General features: G+C 35.3%; 1 protein-coding gene across 5 annotated transcripts; it reads left to right on the forward strand.

Annotated features, from left to right (window-relative positions):
• The first annotated feature begins 2,241 nt into the window (after positions 1-2,241).
• Positions 2,242-8,647, forward strand: LOC117318895 (golgin subfamily A member 6-like protein 1). 5 transcript variants are annotated; one of them, XM_033873826.1, is made up of 4 exons: positions 2,242-2,681; positions 3,347-3,412; positions 5,200-5,597; positions 5,640-8,647. In XM_033873826.1, the coding sequence occupies exons 1-4, from the start codon at positions 2,561-2,563 to the stop codon at positions 6,141-6,143; spliced, it is 1,089 nt and encodes a 362-aa protein (XP_033729717.1). In that variant the 5' UTR covers positions 2,242-2,560; the 3' UTR covers positions 6,144-8,647. The 5 variants fall into 5 exon arrangements, with proteins under 5 accessions (XP_033729717.1, XP_033729718.1, XP_033729716.1 ...); XM_033873827.1 differs by having other exon boundaries at positions 5,200-5,588; positions 5,631-8,647; XM_033873825.1 differs by having other exon boundaries at positions 5,200-5,546; positions 5,589-8,647.
• The last annotated feature ends 9,546 nt before the right edge of the window (positions 8,648-18,193 follow it).

Here is an 18,193-nt window from a genome sequence, read left to right on the forward strand (position 1 = left end):
AAAACTACTAACTGGTTACTTATATTGCCATTATAAATTATGAACTGTTAAATAATTAAATAACCATATAAAAGATATCCTTTCAGTGTTTTATGCATCAATTTATGGATTAAAGAACGTTTCTTTGAAGATTTATTTAGTTTCATTAAAGAATGTAATTTTAACGTGGTTCCATACAGTAATGTATATCAACAGCGGTTGTTTTTTGTAAATAAAACAAATTAAAAACTACAGCAAAGTGTTTCAACAGAAAGTAATCTTTCATGACACATAAGCCAATCACATACATGTACAAGTTTAATTGACATTCACAACAGCATCCCAATCACCATCACCTTATAACATGACAACAGGCCTAGGGCATCCAGCTGTTGACACTGGAGTTTAAACAATATCAGAAGTCAAATAACTATTTCCTGAAAAATCTCAAGGTCAAAACATACGTCATATATTATAGAACACGTGCATGCCCCTTCAATCCTAAGAGTCGGATCCTATTTTAAGGAGTCAATAATTAACATACTCCCAATTCAAGTACCTACATATATCTACTGGATTTCCTGATGACAAACGAAACATAATCCTATCTACAAAATTTCAGATGATGGCGTATTGTTATACAACCTTATTTCGATGTAAAAATCATCTAATTATAATTCATCAGGAAAAAATATTTCTTCATAATTTTTTTATAAGGAGATCACAAAGTCAGTTTGCCTAGTACGTACCAAGAAAAATAACAAAAGCAAAGATTGAGGGTCACGTCCTACATGATGGCCTCTCAAGATCAGATAGACTGAACACAAGTTCGTACTGTAACAACACTTTTTTGTTAATCACAGTACGTACTGAGTAATCTTTAGTCGGTTTCTAGACTACTCGATACCGCATCAGTTCCTTTGTTGGATGCTATCGGGATGTAAAGGGAGAAAATTCAAGCAACATTTTTTTTTATGATTAACTGGTTATCCAGATTTGTATTAAGTTATACATATAGTAATATAACGTTATAAACGGTTATATTAACTTTTGCCAACCCTAGGCCTATATAATTATCATTAAATCTTGAGCAAACGCATGTAACCAAATGACATCCATTGCTCTAGATCTACTGACATCATTAATCAATCTAATTAGAATTTGACTTATATTTTCTGCTCCTCTATATGTATACTTACACTGCAATATTGTAATGCAGTGCATTGTACATGTATATAAAGTATCGTAGAGGAGCGGTGATTGATAAGATTGCATCATTAAATTATCACCTAATTGTCCTGAAAATTGTTACACGTATATCTCTTGTACAATTTCATGTTTACGTTTCAACCTGATACCAGGGATCAAATAGATATTCTGTATTGATTCTTCTATATATACCGTAGCTACTGACTAATTATCAAATTTTTAAATCGTCTTGAAATCAAACTTCACACTTAATATTCAGGGTTTTAATTCCTTTACTGATCAGGTTTCCTGCATCTTCATTAGACACAGAAAAAAACATGAAGGACTCCCAAACAAAATGTCTCTGCAGCCTTGGGATGCATTGTAATTCCAAAATAAAAATTGATTTCAATTGACACTGGCTAAATAGTACTTTATTGTGTTGAATTTGTATTGTATTGTTACCTGATTATGGTAACAACTCATATTAAAACTATCATCTCTTGAAAAAGCTTAAGTGTATAATTCAACCATCTGCGGTAAAACTTGAGGTCACTTATATAAAAGCGTATCAATGGTGACATCAATGCGTATGTCACCATGGCCACTTTACAAATTTAATAGATAATCCAGTTTTCCTGAATCTTCATATATAGGCCTTATGATATGAATTACTTATGTCCATCATCTCTGGGATGATTTCTTATAATATTTCAACCAACTTGGGTCAAAATTGAGTTTTAAAAAACTGTAATTAGCAAAAAGTATTTTAAAGTTACGTTAATTAATATAATTTAATTTTGCTTGTAACAAGCATTTTCATTGGCTCAAAAAATTATGTTATCATCTCATAACATAAAAGAATAAACAACTGTTTTCACTGGTTGACTGTGACGTCAGCAGATTAATCGTTGTTCACAGGATTTTGTATTTATCGATGTGTTTTTAAATATCTCGAGCAAAATAAACATGTTAAACTTAATGAAAATTTTTCTTATCGTTGTTAATTAAATTATAAGGGTTAACTGTAATTTTTTTTTTACGTTATTGAGCAATAACACAAAAAACTGGGGTGAACTCTTTTCATAAACCCTTAAATAACGTCTTCATACATTTTTCACAACCATCATCTACTGATCTGTTATATTAATGTTGTATTAGTGTGTGTACGTACATGTTTTAACTATATGTATATGTGGGATAATAATTGAGATCACTGTTAATATTTCTCATATTGTTTGCAATGCCTTATAATTAATTTTTGACTTGTGTTCTATTTATATCTATATGACATTTAAATTTGGAAAATTGGATATAAATATATATATACATACGTACATTATATAGTAACATTATATATATATATTAAATTCCAGATGAGGAGATCACATTCATGGGCCTCCTTAACACCCTGGTACCTACGGAGAATGCTTTGTTGAATGTGTACGTCGGGACAGGAAAGTTTGCCTTCTCTGCAGATATCAAACTTGTACTCCGTAACTGTTATGCTAAATGTAAGTAATCATCTTAAACTGGTGAAAGGAAAAAAAACACAATTAGAAATTTTACGGTTTTCTACTGGAAATAAGAGTTTCGTGTCCTTTGATTCAAATGTAGGGAGGTTTAACTTTTGCCCATGCCACCCAACACTTTATCACTAAGCCCTCCATCTCTGGGTTGTGAGTTCGAAACTCCTGTGGGGCAGTTGCCTGGTACTGACCATATAGTAGGTCAGTGGCTTTTCCCTGGGTACTCCAGCCTTCCTCCACCTCTAAAACCTGGCACGTCCTTTCATGACCCTGACTATTAAAAAGACGTTTAACAAAATAAACCAAACCAAAAAACCCATGTCATCTCTATTTAGATAAACTCAAGCACACATCTTGTAGCCAAATTGACAGGTGTGGAAAGGCTGACTGTACAAAGACAGTGTTCTGCCATTTACTACTTCCTGTTTCCTGATGTAGGTAGTCAGATCATCACAATCTGACTGTACATGTGCACCTCGAGTTCGCCTTAATTACTTTTCTGATCTGATGTGGTTCATTTTAGTGAAGTTATGCCCCTTTTCCTTTATTTGTAGAATCTTGTCCAGGCAACTCTATTTTAATCATAGATTGCCAGATTATACATTTCTGATTAGATATATTTACTTATTATGTAATTTGTTTACTTTCAGATCACAGAGAACCGACCCAGGAAGAGTTTGAGTTAGAATGGAACCGTATCAAAGGTACTGGCATAGGTTAGTGTTATTCTCAGATTGTCTCCTCACCAAAACAGTGTACAGTACAATAACTATATTTATATGGTCCGTTGATCCAGGCATCTTGACATAACAGTACATCAAGTTCTTAATGGTCAGTAGGCCTAGGGTTATATATGATAACGACATTAAATGTATAGACATTCTATGTACATATATTTACATGTATTTTCAAGTGACTATTACAATAGCATTACCAAGCCAATAGTCTCCCTTGAGAAACTGGCAAGGGGAAGAGATTGGTTTGTATTGTGATCAGACATCCTTCCGTCTTCTCCACTATAGCTTGACTGGGCCCCTACCAGTTGGTGTTTTATACTCTTCTTGTCATTGGAACTTATTACTAGTACATGTACTAGTACTTAGGACATAGATTCTCCTAGGTGAAGGAGTGTGTCATGTGCCAAAAAGTAGGTCACACTGACCCATAATTTGGTTTATGTCCAGTGGGGGACTTATTACATCAAAGAAAAAGTTTGTCCAGGCTCTTTCTGCTACTCAACATAGTTGTAAATGGAACTTCATGCTTGGGTCATGTGAAACAGTAACCTAGGTGAGGCAGTGTGTCATATGTAGCAAAAGTAGGTCACTCTGTCCTACATTTTGACCTTTGACCTACATCCAGTTGGGGACTGTTATTCACTGAATTGTTATGTTGTTTATATATTGGGAATAAGATACATATGTAATACCAAACTGTCTTAAAGTGCAAGTGTAGATATATGTACTTATAGAAATATACATTTTAAACCTGAAATAAGCACAATGCTTAAACATAAACAAACAAGTTTACCACTAGAACCTAAAGAGTACCAGGTTTTATTTTAATCATAAACAATAGACATGATGACATTTCGTGTGTGTAATTTGGGGAACTGTTGATCTTATATCTGCCTGTATACAATGGTCCCTCTCTGATAGGACCACCCATGGGACGGACAGGAGGTGGTCTTATAATAGGAGAGGTCTTTACTGAGAGGACTGGTATCAAGAAGGCCAATATATGTATTATAGCAATACCTGAACATTGATTAACAGGATTGTGATGGATCATTTATGTAATAAAATTATTGTCATTGATATAATCAATCTGAATGTGTAAAATAAAATATAATATACATATGTACATACTGTATCATATTTGAAGCAGTGGAGCGATACAGCATGCTTCATGGCAAATGAATATTAATTTAGTATGAATCATTTATATTTAACTGTGTAAACGGGATACATAATACCTGAACTGTTAGCAAACACCATTGTCATCAAGTTTAGAGTTATAAATACTTATTTTATCTGATTTCAGTGTCAAATCGGGTCTGATTTAATGTTTTAAGTTTGGTTGGCATCACAAAAATAATAGAAAGTGACTTTCAGTTTGCTGAAATCATGTAAACAAAACATGGTCGCTCCCCAGAGGTAAATTTGTATGGTACATATCATGTTTTAGGGTGTGATTAAGCATTCGTTCGTCGGTTAAGACGGATGGTCATTGAGAGAGGGTAATTTATCATTTAATCAGTGAACAAGAAAAATGGACACATACAAAGAGTGGTCGCTGGTGAGAGTGGTCGTAAATAGGGGGGACCACTGTATTGATCTTTATCATTACAATAATTTATTATCCTTCAGGGTACCAAAAAGATAGATACAAGAATCAAATAAAAAGTAATTTTTAATGAGATATACATGTGTTTGCATCAAATTCATATAAGAACAATGTATCATTTTGTTTTGATCATTCTATTTTTGTTTTCTCCTTTCAGAACACTTAATGGAACAGGTTGATTTAGAGAAAACAAGAGCCAACAGAACAGAGGAGGAGAAGATGAGGGCAGAGGAGGAGAAGATGAGGGCAGAGGAGGAGAAGATGAGGGCAGAGGAGGAGAAGATGAGGGCAGAGGAGGAGAAGATGAGGGCAGAGGAGGAGAAGATGAGGGCAGAGGAGGAGAAACTGGAGGCTTTGAACAGAGAGGCCATGCTGAAGGAGGAGAAGATGAGGGCAGAGGAGGAGAAGATGAGGGCAGAGGAGGAGAAACTGGAGGCTTTGAACAGGGAGGCCATGCTGGGGGAGGAAAAAAGGAGGGCAGAGGAGGAGAAGATGAGGGCAGAGGAGGAGAAACTGGAGGCTTTAAACAGAGAGGCCATGCTGAAGGAGGAGAAGATGAGGGCAGAGGAGGAGAAGATGAGGGCAGAGGAGGAGAAGATGAGGGCAGAGGAGGAGAAACTGGAGGCTTTGAACAGGGAGGCCATGCTGGGGGAGGAAAAAAGGAGGGCAGAGGAGGAGAAGATGAGGGCAGTGGAGGAGAAACTGGAGGCTTTGAACAGAGAGGCCATGCTGAAGGAGGAGAAGATGAGGGCAGAGGAGGAGAAGATGAGGGCAGAGGAGGAGAAGATGAGGGCAGAGGAGGAGAAGATGAGGGCAGAGGAGGAGAAATTAGTGGTTCTTAGTGATTACAACAATGCTATTGAAGTTAGAAATGAAGCTGTTGATGAAATCATACAAGGACTCAATAGGGAGGAAATACTAAAGAAAGAGAAGGATGATGAGAGGGCAAAAGCTGAGGCAGAGAGGGCAAATGCTAAGGCAGAGAGGGCAAAAGCTGAAATGTTAGAGAAGCAACTAGCAAAGATGACAGCTCTTTTTGAAAAGGAAAAGAAACAACTTTTATTACAGATTCAACAAATGACTGGATGTGTGCGAGCGTGATCTCTTTTTTGTGTGAAACTGGTATGAATGTAGTTTCTTCAATATTTGGATACTAAATCTAGCTCAACATATTGTTGGAATTGTATAAGAGTCGAGTGTGGAAAGGTACTAAAGGAGAGAGTTTGCTCATCAATTCATTGGTTATAAATGTGATACGAATGATAGCTTATGGTATGTCTGTGATTCTCATCCTTGTTACATGATGCAATTTTTATCATTTAGATATAGTGTATAACTTTTTCAATGTATTTCCCATCGAAACGACAGCTAAGATTCATTCAAGACAATGACATTCAGAATATTTTCGAAATATCTTCTATCTGTTAATTAAAGGTTCTTTTTGACCTTTTGAAATAAAAAAAAATTTTAAAATATATTTTTGTTGTTTGAAGTTTTTGTTGTTATTGAAGTAATGATCATTGGGATGGATTTAGATTTTGAAAGTTGTAATTTCTTGTGGTAAAAGTTTCAATTCTCATGTATATTGTGAGGTGTAGATTGATATTTTTATTACTTGTACAAATCTTATGGCAGCAGTTCTGTTCGGTAAAAAGAGTAAACAACTCTTTATGTACCGTACAGGTGAAAATTTAATTATGCATTTCTTGTTTATATGTAGGTATATATGTATATGTGTGTGTGTTTGTGAATTTGTATATAAAAGTATGTCATAATTATGATCATCATTTATCGTAGATTCAATTGTTTTTCTCATATCTCGTTTCATCTTTACCATGATATTGTCGATACATGGGTGACCTCTGTTACCTGTGGCCACCAAATATGAAGTGCTATATTGAAATGTTATTGTATGTTATAACTATGATAAAATCTGTTTACACGGAACTAACTAGTACTACCATGTAATGTATATTGTTTGAAAATTTTGATCAGTTTCAATGAAAACAAATTGTTTCAATCTCCCCAGGACCTCCTTGTAAACAAGTTTACCCTTAATATGGTATATTTTTGAACAATGAACTACACAATAGATATTATAAGCCAACATGCTTTCTCCTTTAAAATTCTTTCCTCTATTTTACTAAAAGATGTGTTATCTGTCAAATTCAACACCACCCTTCAATTGTTAAAAGTTTATTTTTCTTTCCCTCTTGAGATGTGCTGGACACAAAAAAATGTATTCACATTATGATAAAATCATTTATTTTTTGGAAACTCACAATAATTTTTCTATATGATCATTATACATCTTAGATTCTGTTGTGTATGTAGGTTTTCTCAATCATGGTCAAAGATGAAAATAAAATTGAATTTGTCCCATTTTTTATTGTATGATGTATGTAATGTGTATGGTTAGTAACTCTCCTTTGATGTTTAAGTTTATTTAAGATCTGCTGAAGAAATCAGGAAATCATGCAATACATGTATATGAAATAATTCTTAAAGCACAATCGTTGAACCATATCCTCCTTCTGTTCTCAATACACTAAGGCAGCAATAAGCTGTACATCTCGCAACTGTACAGCATCATTTAGTATGTATTGAGTTCATGAAGTGTCCAGGCAGCCAAACACCTAAAATTGACTTACCAGGGATACCTTTAGAAGAGCTGCAAAATTTCAAAGGAAAGACACATCCAATTTTAAATTTACTTACAATTTTAAATAAGGAGGTTTTCATGTGGAGAGATGCTACTTTGAATATCATTGATATCAGTACCCCCTGTTACATATTTACTTGTTTGTATTTATGCAATGAATTGTAATTATAATTTAAACAATTTAGATATGAATGATATATTAAACTTTTAATGTTAATGATTGAAAACTCTTTAAAAGCTATCAGGTTTTTCCTGCAATTTATGAGATGATTTTAGGTAAAACGACATAAATTTTTTATGTAAATTGTTTTTTGAGATTTTTAAAAGTTAAAATTAATTTTCTGCATATTTACAAGATAATTTTAGATGAGATGTTGGTTTTAGCTGGTCTAGATTGTTGATGATTGTTTATATGGCAGACAGTTGCTATATACAGTGTTACTTACTGAATTTATGAAATGTACAGACAATACCTAAACATTTTTATTTGTAGTATATACACCTACAACAAAATTTTAAAATGTAAATATGGATGAAAATTATTTCAATTGATCTTTATAAGTTTGAATTCTGGATATTTATTAACTTTCACATTGTTATCTTTGATTTCATTTCCAAATTTGTCATTTTTGTGTTTGTTTTCTCTAATCTCTTTTGAATGTGTTAAGTTGTTTTTTTTTTGAGACTTTTTTGTCTTTATTCCTTAGTGCTCTCCCTTTATGTGTATTGACTACAATAGTGCATTATTACATTACTTTGACGGTAATGCTACTTGTCTTCAGGTTAGTTATCCCATGTGTAGTCTGGAAAGGTAACGAAACTCATGTATATTTTATCTTTCATGTAAATATTTTGCTAACGATATGCAAATGTATTTTGTATAGATAGAATATGATGCATACACTAAATCATGAAGTATATATAGAATAAATGTGAAATACTGTATGTTGTTGATTTTGTTAATTAACAATGATTGATTTCTTACACTTTTATTTAATTTAGATAATTATATGTGCACTGTATATATATTAATGGTTTATACACTCTTAATTCCTTCTTAGACATCCTTTTTACAAAAACAACGAAATAACACAGAAATGATAACGGAACCACAATTCAAACTAAAAATAGATTAAACTAGGGCCAAATATGAAGAAACATACAGATTTGCTCTCTTAACACCTTTTATTTAAACTTTCTTTATACAATAACGACAAAGATTACTGAAATGATAATGGAACCATAATTCAAAATCAATTAAATGAGGACAGAAATGACGAAATATATAGATTTACACGGAGGATCCTGAAAAAGTATAAGAATAAGTCCAGGTGCTCTTGAGGAAGTGTTTTCTGCTCTTGTCAAATCCGGGTTAAGTCGCAATCTCAAAGGAGAGTTTGGGTATGACACTGGAACCACTAGGTATATTGACAAGCATCAAATGTGTGTATTATAGTCACTTTTTATCAATGCCTCCACAAGGGATTCAAAACAACACTTCTAAGTTGTCTAGTATATCAATACTATACCAAATTGTAAAGGAGTAGCAAATGGGACATTCTCCTTAGTTTGGTAGAAAGCACAGTATATACTATGGTGGCTGTAGTCCACAGATTCAGAATTATTTAATCTTTTGGTGGCAAGATTGGAAAGTCCACTGAATGGAGTACCATAATACGGTAATACTCTTTCATTATGATTGACAAATGGAAGACTCGCCAAAAGGTAACAACAAAACCTTCAATTTCCAGACAATATTTTCCTGATCTTGCCAACGTGGCGTTGATAAACTTCCATCTCTCTTACCTGATTGAAATTTTGAATGTATGAATTAAATATTGTTGTTAGGCTGGATATATATATATATACACAATGTATATATAGTACCCCCCGGTACTTAACACATAATATAGACGGATGTGGCGAAACTGTCATGCATCACAAAAAGAAATTAAAAGATTCACTTTCAATATTATCAACGGAATTTATTAAATTCAAGCTATATGCAATATAACAAGCCAATACATGTGAGAAAGAAATGAGAGCAGTATGGTTCACAACCGTGGAAATCTGCCTACTCAAGGTTACAACTGTCAGAGCTTTCCATCAGTTGTTAGAATGGTGTTAAAATATATTTTATTTTTATCAATGTAAACAAGAAAGACTTTACAATAAAGCTTTCCATCAATAGTGAAGAGATTGCTGTTGCCGTCAAGTTTTCAAGTTATCCTGACGGTACGATGGTTACATAAAGCTTTTCATCAGAAGTGAAAACTGACTTCCATTCACAAATCAACATCTGTTGAAAACTTCATCACCATAAAGATATGGATTGGCCAGTGAAAAAAAAAAGATCCAAATATGATCACAAGCAATACTTTTGTATTAACTACTATTAAACAGTATATGCAAGACTGTGATATATAGGATGTGTAACTATTAGAAGTTTTAATTTTTTGATTTTTATAACACTAATATAATATTACAAAAGTTACTTGTGATAGGTTTTGTAATCTCCAACATACATAAAATGAAATGCATTGTATACCAGATTTACATTGGAAAACATGTGATAGGTATTTCACACACCCTAAAATATAAATAATATGAACTATTTAATATGCATATTGATTTACCCAGTATAGTGGTTTGTTGGATCACAGGAAAACACTATGATGATATACATTTAAGTTCATCTCATAATCTTGTGCAAAATATAAAAATATTACACCGGAACTCTTCCTAAATCAATAATAACTACAATTTCTATTCTATACTTTCAAAATATATGTCTTTATTTGAATATTTATATAATATTATTAGGTTTGACTATAAAATATCCATTGTAAACAAAAGAATCCTATACAGAAATGTTATCTTTATGATATTTGTAGTTTAGAGTATTTTAAGATTATACACATTTTAATTTCTCAAGGGAGGAAAAACATGAAACTGTATTACTAAAAGAATCTAAGGCGACACATTTTTTCACCTGATCAGATGAGACTGAACAGATTCTAAAAGGGTCGTCATAATTTGGTGAACACAAATCAAAATAGTTAACATCTCAACAATTGTCATGAGAAAATCATACTATGGTAGTTTTAACATATACATATACACTGTATATCATGTATTTTGGAAATCAATGGATTATCTCAAACAATGTAATCTTCATAACTCAACAAAACACTATTGTAGACATTCTGTTGACACTGATTTCACTCTCCAATGTAAAGGTCACCCACACATGACCTTGAATAATTTGACGTACGGTCTGTAATATTTTTATCAGGTTGATATAATTACATTGTGTATTGAGAAAGACACATGTTCATCAGCAGAATGACCCTCGGATCATTTAAGCATGTGTTGCTTTACTTAAGATGTGAAAAATAAGATTATCTTCAACTTTACGCTATTTAAACAAAATTGAACCTAACAAGCAATTCTCTTATGTCCTCATTATTGTGCTTTCAATATCCATTCATTACGTACGAGCTTAAAACTTAAATTGATGTCAAACGACCTTTTGACACTACAGAACATCCTTCTGTCAATAGATAAAACTAATGTGAACCAAATAATGCCAAAAATACACATGACAAGTGATTTGACCACACTGGTGAATGTATGTTCTTGCTAATCCTGTCTTCGTGTAAAAACTGGACAAGTAAACTGACCACACACTAGCCAGAGTTTCTTCTGACCCTGACACCATGTCTGGTGTATGGCCATTGGAAACTCAGGCTAACCACACACTAGCTAAATGCATGTTCTTGCTAATCCTCTCTTCGTGTAAAAACTGTACAAGTTAACCGACCACACACTAGCCCTACACCAGACATGGTGTCGGGGTCAGAGGAAACTCGGGCTAACCACACACTAGCTAAATGCATGATCTTGCTTATCGTTTCTTCGTGTAAAAACTGTACAAGTAAACAGACCACACATTAGCTAAATGCATTTTCTTGCTTTAACCAAATTCTGTAAAACTTGTACATCCTGTCTTTGGGTCACCACTAAGGGCTGTCATGTATCCACACTACTACCAGGGTTCCACAGGAACACATAAGCTTGCCATTTTACAAATGGACTATCATCCACGGAAGAATAACGATAAAAACAATCCAATGTTGCATCGATAGGGTAACAGTTTAACCAATAACAAAACAACAGGGATATAAAGTGTGTAACACTCGGGTCAAAGTTCATTATTGGTAGATCTGAAAACAGAAATAATGCAACATTAGTAAAAAAAATATTTTATTATATTAAAATTATGGAAAAAATATCAAATAACAATTCTTATAATTTTGAATACACATTAATTAAAATTTTATGAAAATATAACACTTGAAAATTTCAATATCTTGTCATTCAAATAAGTGAAATTTTTTTTAAATGCAAGGTAGAAAATTATTAAATCAATCATTCCCACAAGGAAAGACAGAAAATCATCTACGTACTATATATCAGCAGGCAAAAAGGTAAAGATTCCTGACAAAGGAATAAAAGTAAAAAATTATTATCAGGAAGTGAAATATTCCAACAGGGCTGTAAGTAGTGGTGGAGATACAGGCCTGGACATATGTCATAGGATTATTTAGGGATGTAGTACTGGGTAATAGCACAATATACACCAAACGTTAGTTATCAGGTATAAATTTGAAGATAAAAAAAATATTAGCTATTAGAGAGAGGACTAGATATAAATTTGTGATAGGTTAAAAGAATACCAACGTAGTGTAATACAAAAAGAGGCAATACTGCATGGCTATAATTTTGTAAGAGGTTCAGATACAGAGACAGTGTTAGTTGTGTTAGGAGGAGTATGGTGTGGAGTACCAAATCTCTTGAAGCCTTGCTTCAAACATACTATTATGTTTAGCATCAAGAGAAGAAGTTGACACCACCCAGGGAGGAGGACATGCATGGGTATAAACTGTGTCTACAATGACACCCGTCCAGGAGTATGAACTATGTGTCTACGATGACACCCGTCCAGGAGTATAAACTATGTGTCTACAATGACACCCGTCCAGGAGTATAAACGCTGTGTCTACAATGACACCCGTCCAGGAGTATAAACTGTGTGTCTACGATGACACCCGTCCAGGAGTATAAACGCTGTGTCTACGATGACGCCGGCCCAGGAGTATAAACTGTGTGTCTATAATGACAACCGTCCAGGGGTATAAACTGTGTGTCTACGATGACGCCGGCCCAGGAGTATAAACGCTGTGTCTACAATGACACCCGTCCAGGAGTATAAACTATGTGTCTACAATGACACCCGTCCAGGGGTATAAACTATGTGTCTACGATGACACCCGTCCAGGAGTATAAACGCTGTGTCTACAATGACACCCGTCCAGGGGTATAAACTAAGTGTCTACGATGACACGCGTCCAGGAGTATAAACTATGTGTCTACAATGACACCCGTCCAGGAGTATAAACTGTGTGTCTACGATGACACCCGTCCAGGAGTATAAACTATGTGTCTACGATGACACCCGTCCAGGGGTATAAACGCTGTGTCTACAATGACACCCGTCCAGGAGTATAAACGCTGTGTCTACAATGACACCCGTCCAGGGGTATAAACTAAGTGTCTACGATGACAGGCGTCCAGGAGTATAAACTATGTGTCTACAATGACACCCGCCCAGGAGTATAAACTATGTGTCTACAATGACACCCGTCCAGGAGTATAAACTATGTGTCTGCAATGACACCCGTCCAGGGGTATAAACTGTGTGTCTACGATGACACCCGTCCAGGAGTATAAACTGTGTGTCTACGATGACGCCGGCCCAGGAGTATAAACTATGTGTCTACGATGACACCCGTCCAGGGGTATAAACTGTGTGTCTACGATGACACCCGTCCAGGAGTATAAACTGTGTGTCTACGATGACGCCGGCCCAGGAGTATAAACTATGTGTCTACAATGACACCCGTCCAGGGGTATAAACTATGTGTCTACGATGACACCCGTCCAGGAGTATAAACGCTGTGTCTACAATGACACCCGTCCAGGAGTATAAACTATGTGTCTACAATGACACCCGTCCAGGGGTATAAACTAAGTGTCTACAATGACACCCGCCCAGGAGTATAAACTATGTGTCTACGATGACACCCGTCCAGGAGTATAAACGCTGTGTCTACAATGACACCCGTCCAGGAGTATAAACTATGTGTCTACAATGACACCCGTCCAGGAGTATAAACTATGTGTCTACGATGACACCCGTCCAGGAGTATAAACTATGTGTCTACAATGACACCCGCCCAGGAGTATAAACTATGTGTCTACAATGACACCCGTCCAGGAGTATAAACTATGTGTCTACGATGACACCCGTCCAGGAGTATAAACTATGTGTCTACGATGACACCCGTCCAGGAGTATAAACTATGTGTCTACGATGACACCCGTCCAGGAGTATAAACTATGTGTCTACGATGACACCCGTCCAGGAGTATAAACTATGTGTCTACGATGACACCCGTCCAGGAGTATAAACTATGTGTCTACAATGACACCCGTCCAGGAGTATAAACTATGTGTCTACAATGACACCCGTCCAGGAGTATAAACTATGTGTCTACAATGACACCCGTCCAGGAGTATAAACTATGTGTCTACGATGACACCCGTCCAGGAGTATACACTATGTGTCTACGATGACACCCGTCCAGGAGTATAAACTATGTGTCTACAATGACACCCGTCCAGGAGTATAAACTATGTGTCTACGATGACACCCGTCCAGGAGTATAAACTATGTGTCTACGATGACACCCGTCCAGGAGTACAAACTATGTGTCTACAATGACACCCGTCCAGGAGTATAAACTATGTGTCTACGATGACACCCGTCCAGGGGTATAAACTATGTGTCTACGATGACACCCACCAAGGAGTATAAACTATGTGTCTACAATGACACCCGTCCAGGGGTACAAACTAAGTGTCTACGATGACACGCGTCCAGGAGTATAAACTATTTGTCTACAATGACACCCGCCCAGGAGTATAAACGCTGTGTCTACAATGACAACCGTCCAGGGGTATAAACGCTGTGTCTACGATGACACCCGTCCAGGGGTATAAACTATGTGTCTACGATGACACCCGTCCAGGAGTATAAACGCTGTGTCTACAATGACACCCGTCTAGGGGTACAAACTAAGTGTCTACGATGACACGCGTCCAGGAGTATAAACTGTGTTTCTACAATGACACCCGTCCAGAGTATAAACTGTGTGTCAACAATGACACCCGTCCAGGAGTATAAACTATGTGACCTACGATGACCCCCGTCCAGGAGTATAAACTATGTGTCTACAATGACACCCGTCCAGGGGTATAAACTAAGTGTCTACGATGACACCCGTCCAGGAGTATAAACTATGTGTCTACAATGACACCCGTCCAGGAGTATAAACTATGTGTCTACAATGACACCCGCCCAGGAGTATAAACTATGTGTCTACAATGACACCCGTCCAGGAGTATAAACTATGTGTCTACAATGACACCCTTCCAGGAGTATAAACTATGTGTCTACAATGACACCCGTCCAGGAGTATAAACTATGTGTCTACAATGACACCCTTCCAGGAGTATAAACTATGTGTCTACAATGACACCCGTCCAGGAGTATAAACTATGTGTCTACGATGACACCCGTCCAGGAGTGTAAACTATGTGTCTATGATGACACCCGTCTAGGGGTATAAACTATGTGTCTACGATGACACCCGTCCAGGAGTACAAACTATGTGTCTACAATGACACCCGTCCAGGAGTATAAACTATGTGTCTATGATGACACCCGCCATACAACTTAGGTTATGTCACATCCTCATATTGAAAACTGAGGTGACCAGTAACAACGACACCACCAGGCATCGCGTGCATTGAACAAGCCTTACTTTATATCTTACATAGGAAAATGTAATACTTCCAAATGAAAGCATGATGTCAGCAAGAAACTTGCCAATGGTTTTCATCAACTTGTATCAGCAGTCAACATGTGTAACCGATATCTTGATACTGGGAAGAAGTGTTTGGATATTGAATCAATTGGGACACGTAAACATCGTAGGAAGGGGAAACAGGGGTGTTACTAACTAGAAATGGAAAATGTAGCAATTGGGATATTATAATCTTTACATTTATATCATACAACTTTAGTTGTTTTAATTTCAAGATTTTGATGACATATAGTTGGCAATAAAGCGATATTGTCAATACATGATTCTTTTTAAACACACAATATTGTCTGGTGGGCGCCATAATGGTTACATAATGGTACCTGTTACGATCGCGATCTTATCCCAATTCTTTGTGATCATATCATTCTGATCCCAGTAATAATGTTCTGTATTTAGACTTGGGTTACTATCACAAATTGTCTACCTTATACCTTATCGATCTTCTTATATAGGTTCCGCCTTCTTTATTGGGTCAGCTAAAAGGAACTTGGATATGAGGATGATTACAAAGGAAAGAACACAATTAACAGTTCACTAACTGGACTGGAGCAAAGGCATTTGTAGTTTTAAATTGAATTATATCTAGTACAGCGTATAAGTCTATATTCTACAAGTGAATTCTTTATAGTAATATTTTGGCCATTCCACATTTTCAAAGTACGTTGTAACCACATATTTTCTAACTGTTAATTATTGAAAATATAATCGAAATGGAGTGGCAAGCATATTCGTAAATACACTAAAAACGGAATAATATGAATTTTCGAGTTATTAAGTAAAAACAAATATATATATATTAAGGTAAAGTAAAACACGTATTATTGCTCCTCGTGACACTTGTCGACTAGTAAAACTAATATCACGACTAAGACATGTTTATGTGCGAAAAGGTAAAAGAGCTACACCTTACAACTATATGGGACTGTTGGGCGGATAAACTGACTGTGATTTCTATTTTATTAAGGTGGATCATGACACTTGTACTCCCCATATCACGCCAGCATGAATATTCAATATCATCAAATATAATAACGGAATCCTAAGTATATAATTATTATATGTATGCCAACTAACTGACTTCAATCAATGACCGGTGTTCATCATTACATGTAATTGGCAAAACTCTTTTGTATGCAAATTTGGGAAAAGTTGACTACCCGACGAACGTTTGACACACCTGGAATAAGTCTACATGGGTTTACTCACACGCTTACCTATGTCTGGTTAACTTACATGCCTTTTTTGCATGTAATGTAAAGCTAAAGAATTCCGAGAGCTTATCTAAAATGGGTTTGTTTTTTGGGAAAAAGTTACAATAATATTATTGTATTAATGTTCGTTGTGCCAGGCTTTAAACAAATGTGAAAAAGCTCACATATAGACAGTACGTGGTTTTACATGAATATAAATTGCCGTTATTTATCACGAAAATTATCTATGTAGCAGTATTTTGATCATTTGAACAAAAACAAACCTGCACAACAAAAACGGTAATATAATGATAATATTGTAGTTGTTTCACAAAAAGAAAAAAAAAATCATATAATCTACTCTCTGAATTCTATAGTTTCTGATTATATACCAATTATAAACTTTTATCTATTTCAAATATTTTTTTATCTAAATATCTGTTTTTAATGTTTCTGCAGCTCTATCTTTTAATATATGTATCCGATCAAAGCATAAGTGAAGGGGTTTATTTTTTTTATTATTTGTTTTTTGTTTTGTTTTTGTTTTTCTCAAATCTTACTTGGCACAAGTGTACTGAAGTCCGTGTGATGTGGCCTACTTTTATTGTCATTTCGAAATCAACGAAACTGAGGCAAGTTGTAGTGTGATTCTGATTTTGAAATATAACACCAAACGAATTAATTGTAGGATATTAAGCTGACAAGCTATGGATTTGTTTAAAAACTGCATTTAAAGATATCGGTGTTTTCAATATTGCCACACAATTTCGCAGCAGCCAGTCAAAATCATTCATCCGACTCTGTCAAACGTTCTGCTGAGTAGCGGCAAAGAAGAACGCGAATGCGAATTAAAGAGTTAGTATAATGCCGATTTTCACATAATTATTCAGAACGAGAATACAAATAAAATAAAATCAAAGAAAAAATTATGAAAATCGATTAAGTATTAGCCGAGATATTCCAGCTTCAAGTTTGGCACCTGTGCGGAAAACAATCAACGTAACTTTCGGTTTTGGGTAAAATAGAACCGGAAGTATCGTGACGTAGTATGAGTAACATACAGAGTATCGAAAAAAAAATAGCGCTGTTCGCAATTAAGTGAAATCATTTCTCGTTTATCGGTTACTTTTGCCTGAACACAGGGCCTAGCATACACAGGCACTAGACCTATACATGTATATATAATGATAATTCAGACGATTTCAGTTTTTTGGTGATGTTGACTTGACATAATACGACCACAGGAGCATGTACCGTCTATATTTTTTATTCCCAATTATTTAAAAG

The sequence above is a fragment of the Pecten maximus genome, unplaced genomic scaffold, assembly GCF_902652985.1.
Source record: "Pecten maximus unplaced genomic scaffold, xPecMax1.1, whole genome shotgun sequence".
NCBI lineage: Eukaryota > Metazoa > Mollusca > Bivalvia > Pectinida > Pectinidae > Pecten > Pecten maximus.